This window comes from Olea europaea, chromosome 2 (assembly GCF_002742605.1).
Source record: "Olea europaea var. sylvestris chromosome 2, O_europaea_v1, whole genome shotgun sequence".
In the NCBI taxonomy this organism is placed as follows: Eukaryota; Viridiplantae; Streptophyta; class Magnoliopsida; order Lamiales; family Oleaceae; genus Olea; species Olea europaea.
In genome coordinates this window covers 20,790,797-20,814,691 of record NC_036238.1, presented here as the reverse complement: position 1 = coordinate 20,814,691, position 23,895 = coordinate 20,790,797, and the positions used below count along the sequence as shown (strand labels likewise).

At 33.3% G+C, this 23,895-nt stretch overlaps 2 protein-coding genes across 3 annotated transcripts in view; both read left to right on the top strand.

Annotated features, from left to right (window-relative positions):
* LOC111366029 overlaps window positions 1-8,124 on the top strand; it is a 37,558-nt gene extending 29,434 nt beyond the window's left edge. Inside the window, exons 1-9 of one of the 2 annotated variants that reach the window (XM_022986665.1) lie at window positions 766-976; window positions 1,142-1,318; window positions 1,411-1,695; window positions 4,572-4,694; window positions 4,802-4,999; window positions 5,251-5,504; window positions 5,962-6,166; window positions 6,680-6,985; window positions 7,668-8,124. In XM_022986665.1, the coding sequence (XP_022842433.1) occupies window positions 809-976; window positions 1,142-1,318; window positions 1,411-1,695; window positions 4,572-4,694; window positions 4,802-4,999; window positions 5,251-5,504; window positions 5,962-6,166; window positions 6,680-6,985; window positions 7,668-7,961 (2,010 nt within the window). In that variant the 5' untranslated portion in view covers window positions 766-808 and the 3' untranslated portion in view covers window positions 7,962-8,124. Of the gene's footprint in view, window positions 1-765; window positions 977-1,141; window positions 1,319-1,410; window positions 1,696-4,571; window positions 4,695-4,801; window positions 5,000-5,250; window positions 5,505-5,961; window positions 6,167-6,679; window positions 6,986-7,667 lie in introns of those variants that run through there. The other variant, XM_022986657.1, reaches the window with a different exon arrangement.
* A 14,110-nt stretch (window positions 8,125-22,234) lies between these two features.
* On the top strand, window positions 22,235-23,309 carry LOC111366023. Its single transcript, XM_022986644.1, has one exon. The coding sequence runs from the start codon at window positions 22,475-22,477 to the stop codon at window positions 23,081-23,083; it is 609 nt and encodes a 202-aa protein (XP_022842412.1). The 5' UTR covers window positions 22,235-22,474; the 3' UTR covers window positions 23,084-23,309.
* The last annotated feature ends 586 nt before the right edge of the window (window positions 23,310-23,895 follow it).

The following is a 23,895-nucleotide window of genomic DNA, read 5'->3' as shown; positions in this document are numbered from 1 at the left end:
TCTTTAATCTCGAACCCGAAATTTTGGAAGCGTCCACTTCAATAATTCCTTGGATCTTCTCTCGTTTTCTCCTCCCAAAACCTAAATCGATGCCTAATTAGGAGCCCAAGCTGAAAAATCACATTTTCTTCCTAAAACCGGACTAAAATTGCACATTTCGAAGCATCGACCCTTCAAGTTTTGCTTCCATCTATTTAGGTCCCAAATTGTCAAGGTTGATTCCCTATATTCTGGTTTCATCTATTTTGGTCTCCAAACTCATTAAGAGTTCAATTTCGACCAAAAAATTTGGGAAAATCTTCCAATTCTTCCAATCAAATCCCAAGACTTTGCAGTTTTCATCAGACGCCATCTTGTTGTCCAATTAATACTTCAAATCACTCCATTTTGCTTTGTTTGTCTTCAAATTGTAGATTTAGCCTATAAAAGTCAAATATAACATAAAGTGAGTAAAAATTCGTTCAATTAATCAATTTTAAAGCTAATTTAAAACCTAGATAAATGTGTAAAAAATACACTATCGCTTACTACTAAAGGAAACAAATTATATTATTATTAACAGTAGAAATTTTCAGCCTTTTTTTTTTTTTTTCCGCGAGGACATTTTAAGTATATTAACCAAATTTTATGAGTCATGACTAAAAAGTGGTCATGGGGTAAATATGATATTCAAACTTAGAAATATGATATGTCAGTATGATTAATTTAATGTCACGGAGTGTGTCTAATATTGTGATAAAGTTCAAGGAGTGCCTTTAATCTTATGAATAATCCACATTTGAAGAAAAACATTGAGCACATTTATGTCATGGGCGGTGGTGTGAGATCGAAAAACCCAACTGGTTGCTGCCCTCGGAAGGCCATCTCAGCATGCCAAACTCGGCAGTGTGGAAACCGTGGCAATTTGTTCACTGCCTACACGTACAATCCTTATGCAGAATTCAATATGTTTGGAGATCCTTTTGCTGCATATCAGGTACCTAAGATGTTAGATTGGGTGTCATGTTAGAAATGAAGCCATATCCTAATTATAATAATAATAATAAAATCTAACCACATAAAGCGCACTCAAATTTACAGTGGTTCATCTTTACACGTAGTGAATGATTTATAAATCTGTCATTGTTTCATTGTGAAACAGGTGATTCATTCTGGCATCCCAGTTACTCTTATACCATTGGACGCCACAAACACCATCCCAATAACTAGAGAATTTTTCGATGCGTTCGAGAAGAATCAGCATACGTATGAGGCACAATACTGCTTCATGTCCTTGAAAATGGCTCGGGATACTTGGTTTGATGATCAATTTTACACGGTAGACTAATTGAAAACATTGCGTTGAGTAAACAGAGTTCATTCAAACACTAAGTAGATGAGACTTACTGATTGAAATCTCATTTATGACAGAGTTATTTTATGTGGGATTCATTTACAATCGGCGTAGCTACTTCAATCATGCGTAATGGAAAACCCCAAAATGGAGAAAACGAATTTGCTGAGATGGAGTATATGAATATTACTGTCATTACCTCAAATAAGCCTTATCAAATATCTGATGGCTCAAATCCATTCTTTGACGGGTTGAAAGTTCCTAAATTCAACTTAAAGAGAAATGGAGTCCACAGTGGCCATGTTCAGACAGGAATTCGAGATCCATTTTGCCTAGTAAAGAATGGAAAGGGCAGATGCAAGGTAAGTATATGCCTCTTATTTGTAGCTAATGAGAAATATGTTTTTTCTTCCTTTGCTTCTCCTCGATGAAGTTAGCACAGTGTTAGAAAACTACTAAGGATTATGTATGCTTCAATACCACTTGCTAGGAATCGAGCCCTTGGTTGTGAAGAATTACGTATCACATTGATACCACTTATTAACAAATCTAACCAAGTAGTTGCATGCTCTAATACCACTTGTAAGAGAATAACGAGATATGACAGAATATGAAGTAAAGATTACAACACAAGAACACAACGAATTAACGTGGAAAACACTATGGGTGGAGAAGGAGAATTTTATTCATGAGAAGAGAAAAGATACAATAAATTTTATTCTAATTCTATAAAATGAAGTCTAAATGCTTGTTTGAGCCCAAATTTTTTCAAGAATGCACTTTTTCAAAACTTATTTTCAACCACATATTCTTCTATAAAATAATTATACACATATTTTAAAAAAATTTCCTTACTTTTTAATCACACATTCTTCAAAAAATTATTATTGCATAATGAATTTTATCCCAAAAACGGATATCAAACAGGGGCTAAGACTTTATTCAAAGCCAATAATCACATGGAGTATATATGGGTCCTAAAGAAATTTATTATAGATGGAAAGAGGAAAAAAGACAAGCTAGAAAAAGAAAACTATGTTTCCCGGAATAACACTATCGATAAGACCCAGGCGGGCAGCACGCAGCGCTCGAGCAAAAAAGCAAGCGGTAGTCCAAAGCCTCTAATGATGCTCAGGAGCCTTGTTTCGTGTCCAAAATCATTTTTTTTTTCTTCGTGAATGGCGGCTAGAGGCCCAAATTGATGTTTCTAAAACTCCAGTGTCTAATTTTGATTCCTCTAATATCATTCTTCAAACAGTCCACCAAAAAATCCAACGGAGTTTGGGTCAAACTTCAACAAATGTCCACCTAAACAAATTCCAATACAATGAACAAACTTCGAAAATTTTCACCTTGTGACAAATTCCACTACAAAGAATAAACGAATAACTCTTCAACAAAACCCTCCAACATAAATTTCTCTACCTCTTCCACAAAACCTAACTAGGGCAAACACAATAATAATAATAAAATCAACTGAATCCAAGCACCGTTCAATAATTATCTCCACAAAAGACAAAATCACAAATAATTTAATAATCACCAAACAGGGTAAAACCACGCCATGAAACAGAAGCAATACTACCAAATGTTTTGTAGAAGGTTCTTTGCTAGACTCAATATGTTAACCACACTTAAAGCATACATAACTAAAACAGCTTCCCCGTACCTCTATGTAGGCCTAATATCTCTCGTAGGTCTGTCTCTAGCAATTGAATACGATGACATTGCTGGTGGTGACAAAGCAGCATTATCCATAATCTCTAAACTAGACTGAGATGTATTCTTCAAAATGGATCCCAAACCAAACTCCAACACTATTGTAACAAATTGAATATTCACCAAAGTACTAAACCTCTGTTGATTGATCCAAAAATTCTGTATAACCAAGCACTACTTATGATCAAAATTAACATGGGTACCAAATTTGCTTGAATCACGAACAACAATAAAAAACTAATTCCACCCGAGCTAGTAGCAGGTTCCTCAATGCCAAATTTGCTCGAATCACAAGCAACCCGATCACAACCAACTTCATCAAAGTCAATTCTTATTTAACTATAAGAAACCAAATTAACCTCATCAAACCGCTCATGAGGTCTAATCTTCAATTTAGTGATAGTTGTGTCAAACATGATAGTCAAACCTTCCAAGACATATAATTCGATTTTTACGTTGCTTTTCCTCCAGCATCCAAACAAAAACTGCCATAACTAAAAAGCCTTGTTTCAATCCAAAAGTGGAGTATCAAACTTCATACTTGCCATCCTGATTATCAAACCTTGCTATAAAACGAAACCAAAAATGTTGTCCCATAAAATTGCCAAACATTGGCTCTGATACCACTTGTTAGAAAACTAGCAAGGACTATGTATGCTAAAATACCCCTTGCTAGAAATTGAGCTCTTGGTTGTGAAAAATTACAAATCGCATTGAAACCACTTGTTAACCAATTCAACAAAGTAGTTGCACGTGCTTATACCATTTGTTAGAGAATAGTGAGATATGATAGAATATGAATTAAAGATCACAATACAAGAACGCAAAGAATTAACGTGGAAAACACCATAGGTAAAGGATGAGAATTTTATTCATAAGGAGAAAAAAAATACAATGAATTGTATTCTAATTCTATACAATGAAGTCTAAGACCTAATTCAAAGTCAATAATCACATGAAGTATATATACGACTTAAAGGAATATATTATAGATGGAAAGATGATAAAAAGAAGCTAGAAAAATGAAAACAATATTTCTCGAAATAAAATTGCCGCTTGAGCTACAGGCAAGCACCAGACGCATGACAGGCGGAGCTCGAGCGAAAAAGCAGGCGGTGAGCTTGCATCAACCTAGTGCCATGAACGACTCTCCGGCGCCTTGTTTCGAGTCGAAACTTCGTTTGTTCTTCATGAATGGCGTCAAAGGGCCCAAAATGATGCTCTACTTTGATCCCTCTAATACAATTCTTCAAACGGTCTACCAAAAAACCCAACGGGAGAATAATTTGTTATGGATAAATCCCTAATCTCAGTTACTAGATCATTAATAAATGGAATGAAAAAAAAAAAAAAAAACCACACGGGAAGGTAAACAAACAAAATATAAGGGCTTCACCTCAATGTGAGAGCTGAAGTACAGTAGAGCTATTGATTCTGTTTTCCATTTTTGGCTTAATGCTGCTATTCTTACATATCATGTTTACTTCTTCTTCTCCAACGTAATGCATAATTTTATCAGGATGGCTATACGAAAGAAGTGGCGGGTCGAGAAGCAGTGCCTGTGCTTGTTGCTGTTAGAGCAAAGCCTGATAATGACAATAGCAGCTCCTTAACAAGAGAATTTTATAAAAGCTTTCTAGATGTAAGTTGCAGAATTTTTTCCAAGCAATTCATTGTCTGAATTATATTCAGCACATAATATTTACATTTAATTAAGCTATTGATACCTTATTTTCGTCACTGTTAAAGGTCCTAAACCGGCCTCAGCAAAGCGGGAGGTTCAATTTTACTACACAATTTCTTCATTACAAAGCAATTCTTTACAAACCAGATTTCCAGGGCAGGCAACTCGGGAAGAATATTGTGTTTGACATGGATATGAGTGCTGGAGACTTTTTAGCTCTCTTGTATCTCCTGAAGTTACCTGTGGAAGTAATTAATCTCAAGGTATAAGTACAAACATATTTCTTTACTTTCAATGTCTTCTAGACTAGATGTAACTAAACTCTTTTAGTTGAATTGATAAGATTTTATATTAAATAAATAAAAATGTACCTCATCCATGTTTCGATTTTTAAGTTCTTATCAAATGGATGTACCTAGAGTTTTACAGGATGTTATAAACGAAGACTTAAAACAAAATATGTTATTTGTTAGTGCTTATGAAATATCAGTAATATATTGCGATTTTCGTTTAGGCAGTACTAGTTAGTCCAAATGGATGGGCAAATGCGGCAACAGTAGATGTCGTCTATGATTTGCTGCATATGATGGGGCGTGATGATATACCGGTTGGTCTAGGAGACTTGTTTGCACTCAACCAATCTGATCCAAATTCTTCTGGTGTTGGAGACTGCAAGTACATTAAAGCTATTCCACATGGTAGTGGTGGCTTTCTCGATTCAGATACTCTGTATGGACTGGCTCGTAATTTACCTCGAAGCCCTCGAAGGTACTAAAGTTCATTTTCCAAGTATTCTAGAAAATCAAAATTACTACAAGTGCAGGAGTGATATATCCTTCAATACTACTGAAAAGGACTATGTCTGCCAGAATAAAGCTCCTCTACTAGAAAATGCTTGACATGTTGGATGACAGATACTCACATTCGCGTGGGACCCGACCCGACCCCGCATGAATAAAAAATGCAAAAAACCGAGGCCCCCACCCCTTTTTGTGCTTACTCTGTCAAGAAGGGTGTAAAGCCCCTTCTGTACAACCAGCACGGTTGATGTCTACCAATTCAACCATAGCGCCTAGTCTTTTTCTTGTGTCAGAAGAGCAATCCCTCTTTCCTTTTTTTTCCACACGTCACCGCGAACTCTGTAAAATTGGAATTTTGATGTCAACTAAAATTTTCATCATTTGATGTTGGATGCACTACGACTTAACTCGGTGTTTTATCCCAGGTATACAGCAGAAAATTCAGTGAAATTTGATGCTCCTCGAGACACAGATCACCCTGAACTCAGACAACCACTGGCTCTGGAGATATGGGAATCAGTAGTGAAATCGCTTGATCCAGGATCAAAAGTAACCATTTTAACCAATGGTCCTTTAACTAATATAGCAAAGATTCTTGGTGCAGACAAGAATTTTAGATCTCTAATCCAGGTGATTTCCTTTGCATACTCTTTTAGTCAAAGAAGAAATTAAGATCTTGTTTTGTTATCTTATGCAGTCTTATCCTACGTCCCAAATATGTCGTAATTGCTCACATGACTTATTTTCCATTTCCGAAGGCTTTATAGTCTCCTTCAGCACCTTGTATCTTTCTCGCAATCAATAGTCCTGCTTGTTCTTTTATGATAATTTTGAAGAATACTGTGCAAAACTTAACCTTCTGTATGAATTCCTTTACTGCTTGAGACACCATACCACGTTAATTCTTTTTTGTGTTTGGTTGTCACATAAGAGAGCAATGTAGCTGTCTACTAATTCAAGACCATTAGAGTCTATTGAGTTTGCAGTATTAGAATTAGACTGGACAAAATTTTAATTCGTTTCCTTTCTTAATACCGTCCATATTATCCAATTGGAGGGCTTTTGTTTTGTAATAGACAGGCAGTTTTTTAAAGTAAGGTACTTCTGGATGAAAATATAACAGAGATTTTTCAAGCTATGCAGGATATACTCATAGTTGGGGGCCATATCAACAATGACAAAAGTGACAAAGGAAATGTTATTAACATTCCTTCAAATGAATATGCAGAACTCAACATGTTTCTTGATCCCTTGGCAGCAAAAATGGTTTTTGATTCAGGTCTTAACATCACACTCATCCCTCTTGGCATCCAACAAAAAGTTAGCAGGTTTCAAAAAGTTCTTGAAAGGCTTTACTTGACAAAGAAGACACCTGAAACATTGTTTGCCAGGCGCTTAATTTCAAGATTGCATCAGTTGAAACAAACGCATCCTAGATATCAACATACGGTATGCAAAGTCCGATATCAGTTCTAGTCGTAAAAAATTATTAACTAAATGAATATGAGATAGAAACACTGGGAGGAATAGAGAATGTGTGTATTTTTATATCTAAAATTACGAAAAGAATAATAATCACAGAAAATCAGAAACTGGAGCTGGAGCTGGAATTGGTAACTACAATGAATGCACTATGGATATGATGTCGGAAATTGATAGGATTCTCATTTTTTTCATTTCCCGTTTTGCATCTCACTAAATTTCATTTTGTTTCAAGTTGGTCACATGACTTAAACTTTTTTACAATTTGATCATGCTGCCCATGTCCATTAGTTTGACTAATGGAAAGTTGATGAGACAATCTACTTATTTGTCAACTAAACTGACACACTACGAGCTTTCCACTAGTCAAACTAAAGGACATGGATGCTGATCAACTTGGGACTAAGTTTAAGATAGGTGAACATGTAACAAAATGAAGTTTGGTGACCCGTATAAAATTTTGTTGAAACTACCTTGAACGTGCTTAGACCTTCTCAACTTGAACCAAGCTATGGTCCTAAGCTCGATAAGGTCGACTCTATAGCGACTATACCAAGATGGATTTTGACTCTCAATTTAGCCTTGTGTACCATTTCCACAGGGACCTTTTCTTTAACATCCCCTCAAGATTGCTGTCATTTTTATGCAGGATAAGTTTTTGGGTGAAATCCTTGGTGCGGTAATCTTGGCAGGTGACCATTTCACTCTGAAGACAACGTATGGAACTAGTTCTATAAGTGTGTTGGCAACAGGTGTTGAATCTGAAGATGGACAGATAACTACTGACCATGATCAAGGAAATTCAGTAAAAGTATTGGAAAATATCGATCCGGATGCTTATTATGATATTTTGGCAAGTCGATTTGGGGACGAAAAACAATCTGCCATTGTTGGAAGCTTTGAAGAACAGAGAAGAATTTGGAATACACCAAGTGGAAACTAAAACTGGCTTTTAAAGAAGGTCAAATTTCCAAAACGTGCTGGTTTTTCTTGTTCATTTTATGTGTTTTATATATCAGTTGTTACTTGCCAACATTTTATACAGAAATAAAGAAAGAAACTTTGCAATTTCAATACAAAACATACACAATACAATACAATACAACGAAAAGAAATTTATACATTTTTTGAACCACTTCATTTGGAATCCCTTCTATCATAGCTCTATATTACTGAATTTGCTTTTTTATTGGATGAACTGCACAATTCATTGCTGATATAGAACCCCAAAACCCAACCCCCAACCCCCCCCGGGGAAAAAAAAGGAGAAAAAGAGCTCTCCTAAATAGATTGTTTTACCAATATTGCCAAAGGGAATAATGCTGCCACAGGAGCAATTTTCTGTCCAGGAAATATAGACACGATGTGGCCCCCCAGGGCACTTCTCCACTGGCAAAGGACGGACGCTGTCAAACCTGGCAGAGTAGAGGTCGTGAGTTCGAAACATGGAGCTCTTGGAAGGCAAGAATTTATTCTTGGAAGGCAAGGGAACGTTTGGAAGGCAAGGATTTATTCTTGGAAGGCAAGTGGGAACTTGGAAGGCAAGAATTATTCTTGGAAGGCAAGGTGCAACTTGGATTGGCTTGCTTGGCACTTTGTCAGACCAGGTGGGGAGCGCTCGGACCCTGGCCAGTTGGAGGCACATCCTGCGATTAACCGGACTGTGTGAAGAGGGGCCGGATCACAGACCCAAGAATTAGTCTAGAATAGGACACCTTGTAAAAAAAATATATATATATATAGACACGATGTGAAGAGGAAGCGACAACTATTTGTATTACCATTTTGTATTGCTACAACTCAATAGACAATCTCGAGGAACTGCTTTTCCTAAGTAGTACTATAGAGAATACCAGAGACATTTTTTTTTTTAAATACTTTATTAATAAGCCCTCACTTGTGGCGGAGGAATACCTCACATTTGCCTCTTGCCAATTTTTAAGTTAGATTGGTATAACTAAAATGCTCGTCAAAAACATATAAAATTTTCTACTATTGAAAACAACTTCATTATAAATTATAAAATAGCAAAATCTACAAAAGGAAAAACAATAAAGAATTCACATATCAGTAACACAAACTAAAAGAAAAGGAAACTAATTTTTTTTTTTAATTGATGGGATCAATTTAAATTAGGAATTAATTAGAATTTAATTTGAGCTAGGTTCATTGGTTGTTAGTTATGAAAAAATGCAGTTTTTATTGCCATTTTCGGGGTAGCATAACAAATAAAATGAACAATTTAATGTTTATGTTCTTTCTTTCAACATAAAGCGTTGAAGTAATAATCAAGTAGTTGTCTTGTGCAAGAAAAAAATATGAAACGAAAATTGATATAGACCGCCATGATATCTTTGTAATAATGTTGTTTTACGTTGTACAAAGTTATCTAAAGGGATATTATGATGTAACATTCCATAAGATAACATGGTCATTATTTAATAATAAATTTGAGTGTACACAATGTTTCCGTGATTATTATTTAATAAATTTTGAGGACGTATAATGTTTTTATGAACAAACGTATGCTATTTTTTAGCTAAATTTTACTTGAATCCTGTAAAGAAAATATTTATATTTATCATCCTATAAAGAAAATATTCATTTACAAGTATTAAATGGTGAGTAAAGTGTAATCCAAAGAGGAATTATTATTCATTACACTAATTAAAACAAACCATAACAAGAAAACAAAGAAATTAAGTACTGGTTGATTTTATGTTTTTCTAATTATCAACTAAAATAAGTAATTTAATAATTATGGAACGAATAAGGAAAGATGTGGAAATCAATTGTTTGAGCCCCATTTTTGTCATAAAAATGCATTTTTAAACTGTGTATTGATGTGAAATGTGTGATTAAAAAATAAAGAAAAATTTTAAATTTGAGTGTAATATTATTTTATTGAAAAATGTATGATTGAAATTTAAAAATGCATCTTTTTCCAAATAATTTTAAGTTCTTATTTCACTAATTAACCTTACTCATATTCAATTCATATATGAGTTCAATTATTTGTTGCCAGTCAGTAAATCTAAAATAAAATACTAAGGTTCATTTTTCAAGTACTAGTTAACATGTCCATAAATATAAAACTTTCCTATCCTCAATAATAGTTTACAAGATTGATGCGATGTAAACTTAAGAAAACCACTTGAAACAAGTAGAAATCTTTCATTAACCACATTAAAAGTAGGAGTCTCTCAATTTAGCAGCAAATTCATGAAAATTAAGATTAGGTGTTCTAATGTATAATCTTCGATTAAACGTGTAACATATCTAATGTAATAAATATCTCGATAACAAACATGAAAATTAATAAATTATAGAAATTCAACAATTTAATAAATAGAAGTTCAAATGATTTAAAATATGAATAGAAGTAAATTAGCTACGTTCGTTCTAACAAATAATCTTAGCCCAAAAAGATGGCGAAGGAATCAAAACTAGAAGAAGTTCACACAAACATCGCCCATTTATTTTAGGAACAAGAAGATGTAATGAATCTCTTTAATCTCGAACCCGAAATTTTGGAAGCATCCACTTCAATAATTCCTTGGATCTTCTCTCGTTTTCTCCTCCCAAAACCTAAATCGATGCCTAATTAGGAGCCCAAGCTGAAAAATCACATTTTCTTCCTAAAACCGGACTGTTGAAAAATTGCACATTTCGAAGCATCGACCCTTCAAGTTTTGCTTCCATCTATTTAGGTCCCAAATTGTCAAGGTTGATTCCCTATTTTCTGGTTTCATCTATTTTGGTCTCCAAACTCATTAAGAGTTCAATTTCGACCAAAAAATTTGGGAAAATCTTCCAATTCTTCCAATCAAATCCCAAGACTTTGCAGTTTTCATCAGACGCCATCTTGTTGTCCAATTAATACTTCAAATCACTCCATTTTGCTTTGTTTGTCTTCAAATTGTAGATTTAGCCTATAAAAGTCAAATATAACATAAAGTGAGTAAAAATTCGTTCAATTAATCAATTTTAAAGCTAATTTAAAACCTAGATAAATGTGTAAAAAATACACTATCGCTTACTACTAAAGGAAACAAATTATATTATTATTAACAGTAGAAATTTTCAGCCTTTTTTTTTTTTCCGCGAGGACATTTTAAGTATATTAACCAAATTTTATGAGTCATGACTAAAAAGTGGTCATGGGGTAAATATGATATTCAAACTTAGAAATATGATATGTCAGTATGATTAATTTAATGTCACGGAGTGTGTCTAATATTGTGATAAAGTTCAAGGAGTGCCTTTAATGCTATCTCAGTAATGTGTTGTTCTACTCATCTGTTGGGTTAAGTAGGGTTGGGCAAAACTCCCGAACCGAATCGAATTGAACGGTTCTTCTTAAGTTAAATATTCAAATGGATATCGAAATCGAGAATAGACGGGTTCGGTTTGGTTCTCGATTTCTACATCAAGAACCGAATCGCTCTAATATTATTTATTTATTTATTTTTAAAAGCGAAATTATTTTATTTTTTAAAATAAATTTGCTAACTAATTAATTTAGCTCAAATCCCAAAATATGATTTTTCTATTTCTAATTTTCAGTCCAAGCCCAACTTAATCAAATTGACCTAAATTTTATCAAAATCTGTTATTCTACCGTAGTGCAGTTTCTACCGTTCTAGAAAAATCGAATTGAAATTTGACAACTCCTCTCTTAATAGTAAGCTCGCTATTGTTCTCTTCTTGTGATTTCAACAATCAAATTTATGAAGAACTCAATAAAGAAAGATGTAAAAGATATATAAGATTGAACAACATTTTTTTGTAACCGTTAAAATTGAACTAGTTAAATAATGCAACTTTGTAAATATTTAAAAAATTAATTATAGTACAAAACCTGAGAACCAAACCTAACGGAACAGAACAGAACTTAAACATTTTCATAATTAAATTTGGATTCGAAGGTTTCACTTACTAAATACATGAAAATTTTGAGCCCGGTTTAGTCTCGTTAGAGCCGAACCGAACCGCAACATGCCAATCCCTAAGGTTAAGGTTAAGCATAGGGCTGGGCAAAACCCAAACCAACCCACGAAAACCGATCGAACCGACCCAAATCGACCGGTTTGGGTTGGTTTTTTTGTGTTTTTATGTGGGTTTTGGGTTTGGGGGGTGTTGTTGGGTCGGGTTATGGGTTACCCATAGAAAACCGATCAAACCCAACCCGACCCAACCCGCTAACATTTAAAATCGAAAAAAATATATATATAAATAAAATCTGAAGTAATAAACTGAACTACTGAAGTCCTAAACCTAATAATATTTCCTCAAGACTCAAGAGTCAAGCAGCCGTCGCAGTCACTCTGAATCCACATATATCTCCAACCATTTCATCCTCCTTTACTCCAAATGCAGCCGTCTCTCCGCTGCTCGTAATGCATTTGATCTCATACTTTATCCCAATGTCTTCTCCTTTAACGCCATTGTAGCTGCCTATGCGAAAGAATCACAACCTCACATTGCTCATCAGTCATCAGCTGTTCGACAGAATTCCCCAACCGGACATTGTGTCGTATAATACTCTTATTTATCCACTCACTCTCACTCTCGTCTCTCATCTCTCATCTCTCATCTCAGTCTCTCAAGTCTCAAGTATCAACACCCAACTCCTTGCCCTAATCTCTCTCTGTCCCGTGACTCGTGAGCAACTGAGCATGAACCCGTTGGCCGGCAGCTTCTCTCAAACCACAGCCACAGGTAAGTATCATCCTTTTAAATCGGGATTTAATTCATATAATTCATACATAAAGTCTCAAGTATCAATTACCTTGATAGGTATTATATATTAAGAATACTAATCAGTAATCTGTAATCACACCAAACTTAGCTAAATGAAGACAACACGGGTTTCAAGATGGATTTTATATATCTAATTTAATTGTGTATAATAGCCATCTAGATTTATTTATTTATTAAATTCCTGATTTAAGAATTTCAATAGATAGTGAAGGCTTGCACATTTTTATTTTTAACACACTTTTTATTGTTATCCTTTTTATGAAAAACATGATACGTGCAAGATGTGAACTCAAGTCTTCAATTTGAGCATACTTTGACATAGGTGAAGCACGTTGAACGAACTATCTGTAATTGAGATGGTTGACGGAGTATAAAAACTTTGCTTCAATTTAATTAACAAATTTTCATGTACATATTGCTTATCTATAGTATCTGTGAATTACTATGGATGTATCTATAGTTTCTGTAGTTTCTGTGAATTACTTATTAATGAAAAGTATTTCTAGGATTTGACAAGACTCCAATTTTTCAAAACTCAATCATGAGTTCATTGTACAAAATTTGCTCCTTTTCCACACCCCTGTTTCATCAAGTTTTATTGGCATTACAAAGAATTATGTGACTTATTCTGTTAACAGCCCCTTATTCTTCATTTTTACACCCACAGACTACAAAAGTACATTTAATGCTTTAACATCATGTTTGTGTTTGTAGATATGGATGAACGTGAAGAACGTGGCATAGAAACTCCATCAAATGACACAGATTTACAAGCAAGTCTTCCTCCACGTGCACCGTCAATATTAGGTAAATGAAAATCTAGTAGATTAGCTTCATATATTTGGGATCACTTTACGCTTTTGGGATCAAGGGATGATCCAGATGTTAGGTGTAAATGTAACTACTGTGGGGTAGATTATGCTTGTGGCACTAAGAAGTGTGGTACTAGCACATTGAGCAATCATTTGACAAATCAATGTAAGAAGTATCCTGGTAGATTGGTGGATAAGAAGCAAAAAATCCTTTCTTTTGAGACCAAAAAAGAGGGGGGTGGGAGTAATCTTGTTGCTGTTGGTCAAAGTAAAGAAGAGTGTAGAGTTGCATGTGCTAAGATGGTTGTATTGGATGAATTACCTTTTAGGTTTGTTGAAGGTCGGGGCTTTAGGTTCTTTTGTAGTGTAGCATGTCCTCAATTTCGGGTTCCATCTCGGAGGACTCTCGTGAGAGACATGTATCAATTGTATTTAGATGAAAAATTGAAATTGAGAGATATCTTTTCTTTTCACCGTCAAAGGGTTTCCCTTACAACTAATACTTGGACTTCCATTCAAAATGTTAATTACATGTCTCTTACAACACATTTTATTGATTCTGATTGGACGCTTAATAAGTGTATTTTGAGTTTTTGTGTTGTTCCAAATCACAAGGGGGAAACGATTGGGAAAATGATTGAGACTTGTTTACAAGATTGGGGAATTGAGAAAGTTCTTACAATCACCGTTGACAATGCAAGCTCTAATGATGTGGCTATTGCTTATCTTAGGAGGAAATTGATTGCTTGGGGTAGTGATGGATGTGTTCTAGACGGGAATTATTTGCACATGAGGTGTTGTGCACATATTATTAATTTGATTGTTTGTGAGGGCTTGAGGGATGTGCATGACTCCATTGTGAATATCCGCAATGCAATCAAATATGTGAAATCTTCTCCTGCTAGGTATGAAAAACTGAAGGAGTGTGCAAGAAAAGAGAAGATTGATTGCAAGTCTATTGTATTTTTGGATGTTCCAACTAGGTGGAATTCTACCTATTTGATGTTGGAAACGGCATTGAAATTTGAGAAAGCTTTCGATAGGTTAGAAGAAGAGGATGCTCAATATTTGCATTACTTTCGGGAAGACGATGGTGGTAGAAAGAGAGGTGGACCTCCTTCAAAATTAGATTGGGAAAATGGATCGGTGTTTGTCAAGTTTCTTAAAAATTTCTTTGATGTGACTTTGACTTTTAGTTCTTCGTTGCGTGTTAGTGCTTGTGCTTATCTTTATGAAATTTGTAATCTTGTAATCGAATTGGATGAATGGACATTAAGTGGTAATTTTTTATTGTGTGACATGGCGACTAACATGAAGAAGAAGTTTGATAAGTATTGGGGTAAAATGGAAACGTGACTCAGTTGTTGCTTGTTGCTACTATTCTTGATCCAAGATATAAAATGGATTACGTTGAATACTGTTTTAGTGATCTATACATGGATGGGGAAGTTGTTAGTACCATGATGAAATCTTTGAAAGACAATTTAATGGATATTTATGAGTGGTATGTGGCCTGTGAAGGTGTTCATGGAAGTAGTCAAGTATCAACTGATGAGTCTTTGAGTTCTTTCAGTACAAATAAGGATAGTTCTTCTTCTATGAGTGATTCTCGTCTTTCTAGATTTTTGAAAAAACAAGCTATAAAAAATTTTGCTGAACTAAAAAATGATGTGGAAAGATATTTACTTGATGCTCGTGAAAGTATAGAGAGCAAGGACTTTGATGTTCTGGATTAGTGGAAGGTTAACAAAAGTAAGTACGGTCTCTTGTCTAATCTTGTTAAGAATGTGTTGGCAATTCAAGTTTCAACTGTTGCTTCAGAAAGTGCTTTTAGCACCGGAGGAAGGATCCTTGATCCTTTTCGTAGTTCATTAAGTCCTAAAATGGTGGAAGTTTTGGTATGCACACAAAATTGGTTGAAAGCTTCTCCACAATTAGATGGTTTTCACATGGAAGATATTGAGCATTACAACCAGTTAGATGAAGGTAATATGTATTTTATCATAAATTTTGTTGTTTTAAGTCTTTTGACTTTATTTTTATGTATTTCGTTGTCAACTTAATCAATTTTGTTTTTTGTTTTGTAGAATTGGAATCAATGAATTCAAAATTGAGTGAAGATGATCAAGGGCACGAGAATTGATTTGTTTGATGGCTACTTTTTGTTTGAGCTAAGTGCCAATAGTTATTGGATAATTATTTTGTATGATGTTGCAAGACTATTATTTTATGTTTTAAATTTATTGATGTTGGAAGACTATATTGATGTTGCTTTAAATTTAGTATTTTTGTGACTTTAATATTTGTTTACAATTGTCCCAAATCGACCAACCCAACCCAACCCGACCGACATTTGATTTGGTTGGGTTGGGTTAAATTCAAATAAGGATAGTTCTTCTTCTATGAGTGATTCTCGTCTTTCTAGATTTTTGAAAAAACAAGCTATAAAAAATTTTGCTGAAATAAAAAATGATGTGGAAAGATATTTACTTGATGCTCGTGAAAGTATAGAGAGCAAGGACTTTGATGTTCTGGATTAGTGGAAGGTTAACAAAAGTAAGTACGGTCTCTTGTCTAATCTTGTTGAGAATGTGTTGGCAATTCAAGTTTCAACTGTTGCTTCAGAAAGTGCTTTTAGCACCAGAGGAAGGATCCTTGATCCTTTTCGTAGTTCATTAAGTCCTAAAATGGTGGAAGTTTTGGTATGCACACAAAATTGGTTGAAAGTTTCTCCACAATTAGATGGTTTTCACATGGAAGATATTGAGCATTACAACCAGTTAGATGAAGGTAATATGTATTTTATCATAAATTTTGTTGTTTTAAGTCTTTTGACTTTATTTTTATGTATTTCGTTGTCAACTTAATCAATTTTGTTTTTTGTTTTGTAGAATTGGAATCAATGAATTCAAAATTGAGTGAAGATGATCAAGGGCACGAGAATTGATTTGTTTGATGGCTACTTTTTGTTTTTGAGCTAAGTGCCAATAGTTATTGGATAATTATTTTGTATGATGTTGCAAGACTATTATTTTATGTTTTAAATTTATTGATGTTGGAAGATTATATTGATGTTGCTTTAAATTTAGTATTTTTGTGATTTTAATATTTGTTTACAATTGTCCCAAATCGATCAACCCAACCCAACCCGACCGACATTTGATTTGGTTGGGTTGGGTTGGGTTGGGTTGGGTTTCAATCTTTACATGGGTTGGGTTGGGTTAAACATCAATTAAACCGATCATGTTGGGTTGGGTTGGGATTTGGATAAAAACCGACCCAACCCAACCCACGCCCACCCCTAGTTAAGCATAAAAATATTATAGGGTGCTCGGGCATGATCATACATTAATAAGTTGATTTACTGAAATGGGAACTAGCAATCGATTATTAATTACTTTAGTTTGAATTATAAGAATGCCAGTGCTATAGTTATTTAATTCGTCAATTGTCAATTCTTTGTCTCCTGACAAGAAATTAATAGTATTAGTTACTACATTTTCTTCTACAATTTTTTTTCTTTTTTATTCAGATAATTTTCTAGTACAATGTCATAATAACCTTTTTAATTAATATATTAATCACAAATATTCTTTCATGAAGTTTTTGGCTGCTTTTGGAAGGAATAAGTATGAGAAAATAGAATATCCTTGCAATTTGAACATTAAAGTACAGATTTAAGAGTAACAAAATTTAATTTTAACGTACAAAACAAGTCATGTAAATCTATATTTCATTGCCTAAAATTTGACACTTTCAAATCGGATTCTTCCATTCCAAACCAAAATTGAATTTCGTGAATTTCAATTGCATTATTAATCTTCAACACCTCCGCCATCTACACATGTATATTTACTATATGAAAATATTAAGGGAAATCGATATTCTCTATTGCAAGAATATTAAAATGTTAATAATTTTATATTTTAGTTACGAACTTAACAAATAATATTTTAATATAATTATTCTTGGTCGAACCAAACAATTATGTGGAATCTTTTCTTTTGTTATTAAAATAGGGACATCATCTCCACCTAGCTTTCCCAGAGTAAATTGTTTCGATGATCACTGAACTTAAATCAATGTCTTTCATTAGTCACTGAAATTTAAAATGTCGAGTTTTGATTATTGAACGTAGGGCCATGTCTTCGATTATTCATCGAAATTTAAAATGTCGAGTTTTGACCACTGAATTGTAAAAAATATTGTATATTACTCATTGTAAACTCGATATTTTTCAAAATTCAACATTTATACTAGTGAGTAACTTACAATATTTTTCAAAGTTCAGTAATCAAAACTCGACATTTTAAACTTCGATAAGCAATGAAAGACATGGACCTAATCTCAATGATTAAAACTCGACATTTTAAACTTCGATGATCAATAAAAAACATAGACCTAAATTCAATGACTATTGGAACAATTAATTCTCCTTCCCAATATTAATTCACTGACAGAGGGATTGGAAACAATAAACTTCTTTTTATTTCCCCCACATTCCTTAATTTGTTCCCATTTTCTTATTTTATTAGCCACTTTCTTTTCAAAGCCAAGATTTCTGTGCCATGTCCAGTAAAATAAAAAAAATAAAAAATCATGTGACTGATTCTTTGTAAGAATTATTTTCTCAATTTCACAATGCGAAGTCAGCCACATCTTCATTGACCGTACTAAATCCTATTTAAAGCGGAGAAGTTCAAAATTAGATTAACGTCCCATCAATTGAATTTTTACATGTCAATATAAATTTAATTGTGTTACGTGTACAATCGAAATTGACAATCTCGATTGACAATTAGACATCGGGAGGGGGGGCTCATGCTCAATAAAAAAATCGTGAATCCCATCTCTTATGACTACATTGTCAATCGAGATTGTATAAAAAAAATAATTCATATAAATTAAATGAAAGAAAAGAAGAACATGAAGTGTTTATTTATTATTTTGTCCAACTATCAAATATATCGACAAAGATTTTTAATAGCAAAGTAAAGTATAAAAAAGCGTGATTAGGACTAAATTTTGTTGAATCAATGCTTCGGGGTTAAGCATGAAAAAGCGTGATTAGGACTCAATTTTGTTGAATCAATACTTCGGGCCGGTGAAAGGCATTGCCACTTTTAAAAGAAAAGATGAAAAGATTGGCAAAAAGCGGTTCTAAAGAATATAATATAATAATTCATAATGCCTTTTTGAGAGAATTCAATTTGTATTTGAAACACCTTCTTCAAAAAATTTATTTTCAAACATATATTCTAAACAATATATATATGGAAGCGTTCCTTCTACTCATGAATTTGATAAGTATGTTTAACAAATAATCGTGACATTTAAATGAGGCAAATCAAATAATTAGTATCTCATGGATCTCAAGTAATTATAACTAATTCTCCTATGATTCTAGTAAAATACATAATGACCGTTGGATTTGCTCAATCCTTTTACATGTAAATTTAAAATTTTCTTTACTTTTTAATCACATATTTTTCAAAAAATCGTTATTAAAAAAATATTATCAAAAGAAAAAAAAATGGGACTCAAACATGGGCTAAATCGTATTTATATATTATTTTAAGTCATCAATGAATTTGATATATATTTTTATAAAAAAATTTAAACCTAGAGTTGCACACATCTCCAGTAAAAAGTTAAATGCAATGAATATGAAAAAATCAACCTCAAGAAAAAAATAATAAATTATGCCCATAAATAGTGGTCGGTTTCATGAAATTTTGATGTATGATGTTATTAATTATTGTGATGTTAAGTCAGAAATAACTACTTACAATAGAAACACATTTCTACAAATACATAAACCTCAATTATAGGCAAAATTGAATCTAAAAAAATTTGATGATAAGCTTCTATAATTTTTGAAATCTTAACGGGTGTCTCTATAATAATCAGATACTTTGAAAAGTAACTCTAACATATAAGGTTCGTTTTACTTATAAGTAATTTTAAGTAAAATGGGTCTATTTAATTTCAAGCCTTCCTGATTTAGTACCTTTCTCGTGAGACGATGATTTTTTTTTCCAGTTGAAAATAAGTTTGAATGTTTAAAAGTATGAAAATTGTCCATCAAGTACCAGTTCATCAGAAATTTAGAAGTTTACGGACTCTCTCTCTCGAGAAAGGATCAATGACCAACTTATTACATTTCATAAAGATTTGAAACGAGGAATACGTTTTTTCTATTAATTAATATGAAAATTGGATTTATTAGTCAAAATTCAACAATAACTTCCTTGGCATTTGATGTCTAGCCCTTTGAGAGGGTCTACTATTGCACAATGGATCGACTTAGTCTTAGTTGGCCATCATCTTCGCTAATTGTACAAATTCCTATTTAAAGTACAGAAGTTCAAAATAATGTTTACGTCTCATCAATTGCATGTTTACACGTCGAAAAAAAATTAAATTAAAGAAAAGAAAAACATAAAATGTTTATTTATTATTTCATCCAATTATAAAATATATCGACAAAGATTTTTGATAGCAAAGTAAAGCATGAAAAAACGTGATTAGCACTCAATTTTGTTGAATCAATACAATACTTAGCAGCCGGTTAAAGGCATTGCCACTTTTAAAAGATGATGAAAAGATTGGCAAAAAGCAATTCTAAAGAAAATAATATATTAACTCATAATGCCTTTTTGAGAGAATTTAGTTCGCGTTTGAGCTACGTTTTCTAAAAATCTATTTTCCTTTCAAATTTATTTTCAATCACATATACACATATAATTTTACTTATAAATCAATTTTTTTATAAATTTTTTAATTCCACATTTTTTCAAAAAATATTATTACAAAACTTATTTTTATAAAAGAAAAAAAAGAAACTCAAACAAGGACTTAATCTTATATATTTATTATTTTTAAGTTATCAATGAATGTGATATATATTTTCATAAAAAAATTAAAAGCTAAAAGCTAGAATCATACACATCTTGTTAAATGTAAGAGGTTATTAATTATTGTGATATTAATTCAGAAATAACTACTTATAATGTAAAAATGAGAATGAAAAATATAATCGTTATGGTCCACACAAGAGATAGAAATTTAAATTTAATGGTTTGATGTGATAGATAACAGTCATATTTTTCATTTTAATGTGAAAATAATGAAAAATAAACAGAGCTTAATTTCAAGACTTCTTGATTTAGCACCTTCCTAGTGACACGATGATCTTTTATTTTTTTGGATTTTGCTGGTGTATTTGTGTATGTTTCGGAGGGATTCGGCGAAATTCCTCTTGTACACCAAGCAAATTTTATTTAATTTCTGATTTATTTATTTATTTTTAAAGCAATGGCTCTTGTTGCTTTGTCCTCGGGCAGGGAATAGATGTGACTTCACATGCATAATTTTTCTTATCCTACGTATGATAACGTGGCGACACACAAGTGGATAGTGATAATCAAAATTGACAAAGTGGTGACAGAAACATAGCCCACAGAAATGGCAGATAGATAAACACAAGACTTGGTCCCTCAAATAATGACTCCTCATCCCCATCCTAAATGACAGGTTGTCGTTAAAGTCTAACGCCGTCAACATTCAATGTCGCCTCCGGTTAATTTTCCTCCAATATTCTACATTTTGACAAAAGGTGCACCCGCAAATTAACTATTCCCAGTTCTCTATACAAAATCAGACATTTTATCAAAAACTACAAAAATAATAATTGATTTTTAGCTAAAACAAACCGGTTATTTTCAACACTAGCCTAAGATGTAAAGAAGAAATTGAAATTGGATAGAGGTTTGTTACATGACAGTGCAGAACTTAGTTGTGTGAGAATTTTTCAAGTAAAAATAATTTTTTAGTAATGTGTAGTTGAATAATAATAATAATAATAATAATAATAATAATAATAATAATAATAATAATAATAATAATAATAAGATAGAATGTATAATTAAAAATGAATTAAAGAAAAATTGATTTTCAAAAATCTCTCCCTAACAAGTTCTTAACCCCTATTTGATTTTCATTTTTTGGCTACAAAAATGAAAAATATGTCGTTATCTATCATATCAAGTCAGCATATTTGACTTTCTATCTCTTATGTGGGTCCCTAATGATTATATTTTTCATTCTTATTCTTACAAAAATGGATACCAAACAGGGCCTTAATATAAAATTTCAATAGATCCCTCCATTAAAAGCTAACTGTGCAACTATGATAAAAAGTTAAAGAGCAATTTGTAATGTTTTAAAGATTGAAGTCCAATTTGCTACTAGATCAGTAGCTTGAGGANCAACTATGATAAAAAGTTAAAGAGCAATTTGTAATGTTTTAAAGATTGAAGTCCAATTTGCTACTAGATCAGTAGCTTGAGGATTAGTGGTACAATTTTCCTTGTATTATCAATCGTGTAGCAGAGCAGGAGAGAAACCGGACATTTCATAAAATGATTCCAACGGCAACCAAAACCCGAAGACTAACAGAACATTCAAAAAACGTTAAAACAAGGTGTCCGACGTGGGACCCCGTCTAGTCAGACACTGGAAAAATAATCAATCTTGCCAATTTCTTTCTCTCTCCTCTCACGCGTACGAGAGGGTCGGTGTGGACTCTTTCCACACAACTTCCTCTCTATTTCTATATATACACATGTTACCACTCAACCATTTCTGACATTTATACATACATATTATATACGCCATATTTGTCAGAACAAGTGTTCTGGGCCAAAATCTTGTAGGAATTTAGAAAAATAATGTTCTATATATATAGATCAATCCCTTGAGTGTTTTTCTGTTTGATTTCTTATTTTTGCTAGATAATTTTATTTTGTTTTGACAATAGGTAAATTTGTTAAGATAATTTTGTTTTAGGTGAAAATTTTCTTGATTTTAAAGGTGAAAAATGGGTACAGAGGTTTTGAGACCACAAGATTGTTTAGGAGAAAGGTTCCGGCTGTCTCCGGCGGCGTTTCATCGCCGGAAAAGCACGAAACACGGGGAAGCTGGTTACCGGAAGCCGGTTTTCCGATCTGAAAGGTGGGATCAGAATCAGAAGAAGAAATTCAACAACCAACAGGAAAATTTCATATCCAAAAAATCATCAAGAGCCGATGCGTTGAAATCCAGAATTAATAACGGGCCTGTTATGGGGCAGGTCACCATTTTGAGAAGAGGGGAGTCATTAGATTCTCTAAATCCGAAAATTAACAGCAGCAAAAAAATGGGTTCAGCAAAGCAGAGTCCAGTTGATGATATGGTGGTTTATGGGACCGGAAGAATCGGTCCTGACACTCCAGAAATGGTGCCCAAGCAGATCCGGCTGGGGGCGCGGCCTCCGGCAGCAGGCAGGGGTGTTGCAGACATCTACGCCGGATCGGCGTTTTCCATGTCTCCTTCTCCTAGATCTCTGCCTGTACCTTCGTTCTTCAACAACAAGACACAAAATAGTGCAAGCAAAGTGTTCGACGATTCGGCTACAAGAGATTTGAGGCGATTGCTTCGTCTTGAATGAAAAATTCAGTTAGAGTTGTTGTTATCGGCTTTTTAGGTTCTTATTTCTGGGATCTGGGATTCATTCTGTGAAATTTTTTGACCACGGATGAATCTTGTGATCGAGAATTGAGATGAAGAAAGCTTTTCTGTTCATGTATTTAGCTCTATCTATGATGTTGTAATTAATGGTGGTGGATTCTGGGGTTGCTAATTTTAGGGAGGTTGTGAAGTGTTGTGTTAGTTCATCAGTATGAGAACCTTTGGCAAAAGTTGTAGTACTTCCGTGGGGATGTAAAAAATGTTAGTGGAACTTGTGTAGCTCCGGTGTGGCGGCGGCGGCGGCGGTGGTGGTGGTGTGGGATTAAGCTGTATGATGAAGTAAAATAATAATAAGATAATTTTAGGAAGTTCACTGTGCAAGTCTTGATTCTTTCTTTTTTCATCGTGTTGATTATGCTTTAATATCAAATTGATGAAATTGTGAATTAAAAAGTAACAAGAAGTTCATCTTGTGTTATTTTGTAGATTGATGTTCTATGACGAACAAAGAAAATCCTCTCAGTTATAGTAGCCGAGCAGCCCGAGCCTCGCAATTACTAAGCTCCTCTTTTAGCTTAAGTAAGATGATTGTAAAAATAGTAATGCTGTTTGTACATCATTGTATGTCTAACCTTGTGCAAATAACTTTACTCTTATAAAAATGAGATTTTTTTCTAGCACTGGTTCTTGTTCTATAAAGTAAGGATGTTGATAAGTGTATTTTAAATAAAAATATGCTTATTTTTTGCTTGTTCGATAGTGATTTTGAGAAATTATTTTTTGATTGTTGGA

What these genes read in the sequence shown, in the direction of transcription:
- LOC111366023 (XM_022986644.1), top strand. Translation starts at nt 22,475, where the DNA reads ATGGGTACAGAGGTTTTGAGACCACAAGATTGTTTAGGAGAAAGGTTC.